The following is an 8,812-nucleotide window of genomic DNA, read 5'->3' on the forward strand; positions in this document are numbered from 1 at the left end:
TAGGGAAGGTGTAGATGATGTGGGTCAGCGCAGGTGTGCCCAGCAATGTGTGTGTGTGTCCCTACAGGAGATAAAAGAGGGTGTAGCAAGCCCCATGAAATGGTCAGGGGGAGGCTTTTTGCCTCCCTTCCCACCTCCCTCAGCCCCAGAGAAAGAAGGGGCTTGGGGCGAATCTGCCAGCAGTGAAACGAAGGGAATCAAAAGCAAAGGAGCTTCAGTGATGACTTGGCTGTTGGGAGCCAGCGATCTGGGGGTTTGGAAATGTCAGCTATTCTGCTGGTTTGGCAAATTCTTCTCGTGTCTCTCTCTCTCTTTTGTTTTCCTTTCCCTGAAGAGAACAGCGAGGTCTAGACGGTGCCGGTGCGGTTTGACTGGCGGGATCTGGCGTCTGGGGCGGCGGATTCGGGGCTGGCCAGACTGGCAGGGATTTGGGTAGGCAGCCTGGTGAGGGGCTTTTGTTTTATTTTGGGGGGTGTGTGGGGGGGTAACCCGTGCTCTTGGAGCTTTTTTGGAGAGGATGCCTGGGGTTGGAAAGCTCCTCTCAGGCTCTGATAAGCTCAGCATCATCCCCGTCGCCTGGCAGGGCTTTGGAGTTGTTCTTGCCCTGAGGAGCTGGGCTGGTTTTAGGAGGGGGGGGGGAAACAGATCCTCTTGCCAGGTGGTGGTATGAAACAGGCTGGGCATCTGCAAGAGGGATAAGACGATCTTTATCCCACCTGTCTCTGGGGAGGGGGGTGCCCTGGGATTTTCTGGAGGGGTTTTCTTTGGAGACATTGAGTCGCTTAACGGCATCCACAGAGGGAGTTGTGCCAAGCTGCAAACTGCTCTCTGGGCCTGTTTCCATCCCCTCTGTGAGCTTGAACCAGCTCCAGGGTGGCTGACAGGCAAGCAAATCCTTTTGATTTGATTTTTTTTTCCCCCCCTCTCAATCAATGATTTCTATCTGGCTGTTAATTCTGTAGCCTCGGGCAGTCTGGTTCCACATCTGCTTTCTGAGTGAACCACAAAGGTCACTGCTGAGCTGGCATCTGTTAGGTACAGAGCCTGCTAGATGGAACAGGGGTTTGGGGCTGCCCCCTTGGCTTGGGGGGGTTCATGTGAGCTGGGGGAGAGTGGGATGTAGCAGTGCCTGAAAAGGCAGAGTTAGGGGATGAAACACCATCATGGAGTAACACACCTTCTTGCATCTTAGTCCCTTGATGACCTGTTTGGAAGGTGCTGGTGAACCTGCTGCTGTCTGTAGTCACTTCCCTAGGAAGGCTGAGGAAGAGTATGCAGTGCTGGGAGGGTGCTGAGGGGTTTAGTTGTCCATGTCTGTGAAAAGCATTTGTAGAATCATCAGATGGTTTGAGTTGGAGGAGACCTTAAGACCATCTAGTTCCAACCCACCAGCCATGGGCAGGGACACCTCCCACCAGCCCAGGCTGCTCCAAGCCCCATCCAACCTGCCCTTCAACGCTGCCAGGGATGGGGCAGCCACAGCTTCCCTGGGCAACCTGGGCCAGGCTCTCACCACCCTCACAGCAAAGAATTTCCTCCCAATGTCTCACCTAAATCTCCCCTCTTCCAGTTTTGATCCATCCCTTGACCCTTGACCCTTGTCCTCTGCCTCCCTGCCCTTGTCCCAAGCCCCTCCCCAGCTTTCCTGGAACCCCTTCAGGCACTGGAAGGTGCTCTTAGGTCTCCCTGGAGCCTTCTCTTCTCCAGGCTGAGCACCCCAACTCTCCCAGCCTGGCTCCAGAGCAGAGCTGCTCCAGCCCCTGGATCATCTCTGTGGCCTCCTCTGTACTCACTCCAACAGCTCCATGTCTTTCTGGTGTTGGGGACCCCAACCCCATGGTTTACCCCTTGTTCCCTTGAACTGTCACCCAGGCCTTCAGTTCAAATGTCAGCCATAAAAAGAAGGGGAGGAGAAGAGAAAAGCTCCAGAAATCTGGCTTTATAATATTCATCTAGTCTGGCAAGGTATGATAGAACAAAGGCAAAACATTTCTCTCTTGGACAGAGTTTTAAAAAGTATGTTTTAATTCAAACATTCATTCTAGTCAATATGAAAGATGGTTTTAATTTGACTTCTTGAACTTCTGGACTGAACCCCCCACTTGTGGCACTGTTCATTTTGGAGGCATTTGGGAAAGAGGAAGGTCCTGTGCTCTAAAAACCAGGATTGTTTGGTGTGTCTGAGCTGTATTTTCACACCTGCTGTGCAGGGGGGTGAAAGCTGGTTCAGGATCTCCTGCTCTTTCCTGGGTTTGTGGCTCTCTGTGCCTCTCTTGGTGGGACCTTCCTCATCTGGATGTCTTCTTCTCCTGGGAGCAGAATTTGTTTATTCTTCCTAGAAACACAGAAGGAAAAGATTATAGCTCATGATTTCCTTCTCCAAAGGCATTTTTAGTAGCCAATGTTGCTGGATACTTTATTGACTCACAAGCCCTCTCTCTTCTTCTCATGGTCTTGTCTTCTCCTGGGGTTTCTGAAGCAGTAGGTCAGCTTTGACTCACTGGTGTAACTGAGTCATCCTTTGCTTTGATATGATCTCTTGCCTCTCCCCAAAAAGCCCTTTGTTCTTCCACCAATCACAAGGTTGCTGGAGTCCCAAGTGTTTCTTTCCATCTGAGGAATTCCTGCTCCAAAGGGAGCAATGGCTTGGTGGGAAGCACAGCCTTCCTCCCACAACCTTGATGGGCTGGGTGATGTCATGGACCATCCAAACCACCCATCCTGGGGAAATGTGGCTCATTCCAGCTTGGCTTTTTGACTTTGTGGCTTTTACACAGTGGGAGAAGTATCAAAAGAAAAAAAAAACCAACCCCAAAAGCTGGGGGGTTGGAGGAGGAAGGTGAGATCTTTGCATCCTGTGTGGACATGGAAAGTGGGGGAAGATGCTGAGCGTGGAGAATGGGATGGTCTCAGCTTCTCTGTTTTATTTCCCTCCTCTCTTAAGGTGGATGAAATCTACCACGACGAGTCCCTGGGGGTTCACATCAACATTGTGCTGGTCAGGATGGTCATGGTGGGATATCGCCAGGTAAGCACAGCACTGGGACCTGGCCAGGAGGTTGTGCTGCTCAAACTGGCCACTTGCATAGAATCATTGAATGGTTTGGGACCTTCAAAGATCATCTGGTGCCAACCCAGAGGGGTTGCCAGGGCTCTTCCCATGGCTGCAGCTCAGCAGGTACCTGAGACCATATTTCTTTTCTAGATCATCTGTCTTTTAGAGCATGAATTTTTACTAGAGTCTGAATGAAGTTCTAGAGCATCATTTTGCAAAATGCTAATCTTGAACCATAAAAAAAAACAAACCCCAAACTGCTCTAAATCAGTCCTGGACACTTCCACCTGTTTTCCATTGGGGTTTTGGTCTCTGTGGATCAAGTTTGACAGGGGAGCATTGCTGAGCATCAATATCTTGTGGTGGCTCCAAGAGGAGTCTAGATCCCCTTTGCCTCCCAGCTCCTCTCCTCTTTTATCTATTGCTGCTTCCAGCACTTGTCTGCCCAAAAAGTGTCTCCTACCCTCCTGTCCCAAACCACACCCATTAATGGGACTGATTTCCTTGCTGCTTTTAAGTGCAAAAAACCCTGTGAGATGCTTTGCAGGCGCCGAGCGGGAAGTCGGCGCTTCTGATGCTACCGCTTTAGGTGTTCTCCTGACCCCCACAACTCCCTCCTGAGCCCTTCCAGCTCTCCCATCCTTTTCTTTATCCTTTCTCTTTTTTGGAATCCTTTACCCAGTCAGTCAGCCTGATAGAGAGAGGGAACCCATCCCGGAGCTTGGAGCAGGTCTGTCGCTGGGCGCACTCGCAGCAACGCTCCGACCCGTCGCACGCCGAGTACCACGACCACGCTGTCTTCCTCACCAGGCAAGATTTTGGTCCTGCAGGTATGCAAGGTACTGTATTTATCTCCACCAGGTATGTGCAGCCAGCAAGGGGAGAGGATTGCTTGCAAGCCCAGTCTGCTCCTTGGCCAGGAAGGTCCAGGAGAAGGTTATAAAAATTAGGATGATTTTATGGATACGAAGAAGAACAAAGGAATCCAGGATATCAACCTAAAATATATTTATATTTGTTTTAAAAGTCACGTTTATTCATTCTGCTCTGACTTTGGTTTCATGCACCAACCCTCCCCTTGTCCCAAAGTGGCCTGAACAGTTTAAAAATAACATAAAACCAAGATGAGATCCCACAAGGAGGTTTGTGAGGCTGGTGCTTTTTGTCCTCTGGAGGATCTTTAGAACCTTTAAAAGCGGATTTTACATGGGTTAGTTTCTTGGCCCTCTTAGAACTTGGACATAGGAGTGGTGGGTAAATCCTGGGCCAAAGAGGAGGCTGGAAGGAGTGAGGGCAATAGGTCTCTCCCCTTCTTGGTGCTGGTGTGGTCTGAGAAGTGAAGACACCCAGGCAAAAAAATGAGACTTGTAGGAAAAGCTTCTGGTGTTTCATGGCACCATCAGCAAGGTGGATGCTTTGGTGTCATCATGAGAGATGGCTTTTCTCCCAGTTCTCCTGAGCCTTCTGCCTCCAAATTGCCACCTCCTCCTTCTCACACTGCTGGCAAGGTCTGAATGGCCCATCAGGGCCCTTTGATGGTGTGAATGTGCTGATCAGCAGACTGATGTGCAGCACTAGTGGTCCTGGTGCATGTGGGTGGAAGAAGAGATAGAGAAGAAATCCTGTCCTCATCTCCTTTACCTCCCTGGAAAGGTTTTCCTTGCAGCAGTGGATGAACCACAGGAGACATCCAGCTGGAAGTCCACTTGGCCATCAAAGATCAGAGCTTGGGTCGTGCCAACAGCCTCCCTGCTGAGCCATTGACCTGCCTTGGGCACCTCCTCTGGGATCAGGTGGCAATGGGGGTGAAATACCAGGTTTTGGTTTTGTTTTTCTAGATCCTTCCTGGCAAAGTGACTGTGTCCAGCAGCATTGGTGAGAGGACCTTTTGTGGCACATTGGCAGGAGGGGGAAATTGACTGGACTCCCCCTTGGTGGGAAGGAGCTGTGAGATTGATGGAGTAGCACTGGTCTAGGGATGCTCCTTCCTGCTCCTTCCACTTCTCCATGTAGATCTGGTTCCCTGCTTCCCACACGTGGCCAGGATGGACCTTTGCTTTCTGCAGAAATCCCCTTAGCTTCCGTGTCCATGGCTGCTGTGTCCTTGCCTGCCTTGTGTTGCATGGCCCAAGGTGCAGGTGCTCCTCACCCATCAGGAGCTCCCCTCTTGTTGGGCTGCTGGAATAGTGACACTGGGCTTACTCCTGCCTCTTTTCCTCACACAAAAATCCTTCAGCTCCTTATCATCCCTGGTAAGCTCAGAGCTTGAGTAAAATGAAGGACCAGACCACAGCACCTCCAGGATTTCCTCATGGCTTATGTTCACTGGTGGTATATAAGCAGCTTGCTGAGGTGATGGCAAATTCTGGCTGGCCACTTCTGGGCTGGAGAAGAGAAGGCTCCAGGGAGACCTTAGAGCAGCTTCCAGTGCCTGAAGGGGCTCCAGGAAAGCTGGGGAGGGACTTGGGATGAGGGCAGGGAGGGAGAGGACAAGGGATGATGGTTTTAAACTGAGAGAGGGGAGATTTAGGTGAGATATTGGGAAGAAATTCTTCATTCTCAGGGTGGTGAGGAACTGGGATGGGTTGCCCAGGGAGGTTGTTGATGCCCCATCTCTGGAGGTTTCTCAGGGCAGGTTGGATGAGGTTTTGTGCAGCCTGGTTTGGTGGTTCCCTGCTCATGGCAGGGGGGTTGGAGCTGGATGGTCTTTGAGGTCCCTTCCAACCTTAGTGATTCCATGATTCTATATATATAGATACAGATATGAAAATTGGGAAATCAATTCTAGAAGGTGCCAAGGAATTAATTGCATTGATACAATGATTGAGAAGAAGAGGGGGAAGAAATGGAGGTGGAGAAGAGGGATGGCTGAGCAGGATGGGGAAGGCTTCTGCCCCACTGCACTCAATCGAGGGCCCAGGGCTGGGGGGGCTGCATGGCCAGAGCCCCCCCAGAGCCTGTGGGGTGGGAGGCTGGAGTTGTGGCAGGGCTCTGGGGGACACCTTCTGCCTCTTCTCTCTATTCCTTGCTTGCTCTTTTATTTTCCTAAGAAAGAAGAAAGCGGGGGAGGCCGTTTTGAGGGCTTGGGGGGCTCCTCCTCTTCATCACCTTCCTCTTGGTTTCCTCCTCCTGCTGCATCCAAGCCAGGCTGCAGGTTTGGGGTTGGGGGTGTTATTTTCTGGATTATTTTTTTTTTTCCCTTTCCCATCCCCACCACCATCTCTCTCAAAAGGTTCTTTCTCCTTCCCTCCCAACCCTCTGGCCCCAGGCTACGCGCCGGTGACCGGGATGTGCCACCCGCTGCGCAGCTGCACCCTCAACCATGAGGATGGTTTCTCCTCTGCCTTCGTTGTCGCCCACGAGACTGGCCATGTGTGAGTGTGTCCCCCCATAAAAAAAAAACTCTTGGGCTTGTCCCCTTCCGTGAGGTGGGGCCACCAGCATCATGGTGCTGCCCCTTGACCTGTATCCAAAAAAACGGGACTTTCCCCTTAAAAACGGGACTTTCCCTTGTTTGGTGTCCATCTCCTTGGAGGACCTGCTTTCAAACCACTTTCTCCCAGCAGGCTGGGCATGGAGCACGATGGCCAGGGAAACCGTTGTGCTGATGAGACCAGCATGGGGAGCATCATGGCCCCCCTGGTCCAGGCTGCCTTCCACCGCTACCACTGGTCCCGCTGCAGCAAGCAGGAGCTCAACCGCTACATCCAGTAAGTCCCTCCTCACCTGGGCAGGGGATGTTCTCCTCTTTGGAAGACAACCAGCTCACCTGGGGTGTTAGGTGATCTGGAAGGTCCCCTTCCAACCCAAATTGTTCGTTTTGGCCAAAACAAAAGTCTTTGGAAGGTGATTTTTCCCTTTTTTGGGTCACAGGTGGTTTACTTGCATGGTTCTGGGCTGGTTTTGGGCTGCAGAGACAAATTAGGAGCCTGATCAAAGCTGGAGATGTCAACAAAGCAATAGTGGGTTGAACATCTTTGCTGGTGAAGCCCAGATCTACATCTCCCATGTTCTTGCCACCTGCTTTTGGGCAGCCTGGGTGGTTTAGCCTTTAGGCCAGAAAGTGGTGGGTGCTGCATGAAAAGGAAGTGAAGGAACAGAGCAGTGACTTTCTGGGCCTCAGGACCAAGAAGAGTAGCAGGAAAGCTGCTTGGAGCTGGTGGCTTTGGCTGTGTTGGACATAGGGGAAGCTTCTAGCAGCTTCTCACAGAAGCCACACCTCTAAATCCCCCCTGCTACCAACACCTGGCCACACAAACCCAATAGAATCATAGGAAGGGACATTGAAAGGTCATCAAGTCCCACCTCCCTATAGTGAATAGGGGACATCTTCAGCTAGATCAGGTTGCTCCATCCAACCTGCCCATGAGTGTTTCCAGGGATGGGGCATCAACCACCACTCTGGGCAGCCTGTGCCAGTGTTTCACCACCTTCAGTGTAAAAACAAAATGTGTGGTTAGTTTTTGCTGGAAAACGTGTTTTCCAGCAGTGAGAAGTTTGCATCAGTGCCAGGAGAATTCAGATTTCATGGAGTCATGGAATGGTTTGGTTTTAGAAGGAACCTTAAACACCGTCTACTCCCAACCCCCCTGCATGGGCAGGGACCCCTCCCACCAGCCCAGGCTGCTCCAAGCCCCATCCAACCTGCCCTTCAACACTGCCAGGGATGGGGCAGCCACAGCTTCCCTGGGCAGCCTGGGCCAGGGTCTCACCACCCTCACAGCAAAGATGAATTTCTGAGTGACCTGCCCTAGTTTTTTTGGTCCTGCTCTGGCAGGGGGGTTGGACTCGATGCTCTTGGGAGGTCTCTTCCAACCCATGACATTCTGTGATTCTGTGATCTAAATCTCCCCTCTTCCAGCTTAAATCCACCCCCCCTTGTCCTCCTCCTCCCTGCCCTTGTCCCAAGCCCCTCCCCAGCTTTCCTGGAGCCCCTTCAGGCACTGGAAGGTGCTCTCAGGTCTCCCTGGAGCCTTCTCTTCTCCAGGCTGAACTGATTTCTTGAAATCTGGCCCGAGGGCTGGAGGGTGAGGATCCTCCACATCTACCTCTGCTTTCTCTCCACCCCTGTGTCTCTGCAGCTCCTATGACTGCCTGCTGGACGATCCCTTTGAGCACCAGTGGCCCCCCCTCCCCAAGCTGCCAGGCATTAACTACTCCATGGACGAGCAGTGCCGCTTTGACTTCGGCGTGGGCTACAAAACCTGCACGGCCGTGAGTCCGGAGCTCAGACTGCTGGCCCTCCCACCCCACCCCGCCAGGGTGGACCCCTGGCCAGTTGCCACCACCCTCCTCGGGTTGTCCCCACTGCTGTCCCAGCCCAGCTCCTCTCTGCTCCCCAGTTCCGCACCTTCGACCCCTGCAAGCAGCTGTGGTGCAGCCACCCGGACAACCCCTACTTCTGCAAGACCAAGAAGGGACCACCCTTGGATGGGACTGAGTGCTCTCCAGGCAAGGTGAGGGGCTGGGTCTGCCTATCCCCCCTTTTTTTTGGGGGGGGGAAGGACATGGGGACACCCACGAGGACAGCAGGTGCCTGGTATTACTCCTTTGCTGCTGACACTGAACTGGGAGGAGCGGCTGACACACCAGAAGGCTGTGCTGCCATCTAGAGGGACCTGGGCAGGCTGGAGAGAAACTTGATGTTGATTCAACAAGGGCAAGTGCAGAGTCTTGCATCTGGGGAAGAGCAACCCCATGTGCCAGGACAGGTTGGGGGCTGAGCTGCTGGAGAGCAGGGTAGGAGAAAGGGACCTG

General features: G+C 52.5%; 1 protein-coding gene across 1 annotated transcript in view; it reads left to right on the plus strand.

Annotated features, from left to right (window-relative positions):
* ADAMTS14 (ADAM metallopeptidase with thrombospondin type 1 motif, 14) overlaps positions 1-8,812 on the plus strand; it is a 35,519-nt gene that overhangs the window by 12,692 nt on the left and 14,015 nt on the right. Inside the window, exons 6-11 of the mRNA XM_009998207.1 lie at positions 2,945-3,028; positions 3,738-3,885; positions 6,324-6,429; positions 6,622-6,765; positions 8,137-8,269; positions 8,398-8,511. Of these exons, the coding sequence (XP_009996509.1) occupies positions 2,945-3,028; positions 3,738-3,885; positions 6,324-6,429; positions 6,622-6,765; positions 8,137-8,269; positions 8,398-8,511 (729 nt within the window). The remainder of the gene's footprint in view (positions 1-2,944; positions 3,029-3,737; positions 3,886-6,323; positions 6,430-6,621; positions 6,766-8,136; positions 8,270-8,397; positions 8,512-8,812) is intronic.

The sequence above is a fragment of the Chaetura pelagica genome, unplaced genomic scaffold (genome assembly GCF_000747805.2).
Source record: "Chaetura pelagica isolate M959 unplaced genomic scaffold, ChaPel_1.0 scaffold995, whole genome shotgun sequence".
Lineage (NCBI taxonomy): Eukaryota > Metazoa > Chordata > Aves > Apodiformes > Apodidae > Chaetura > Chaetura pelagica.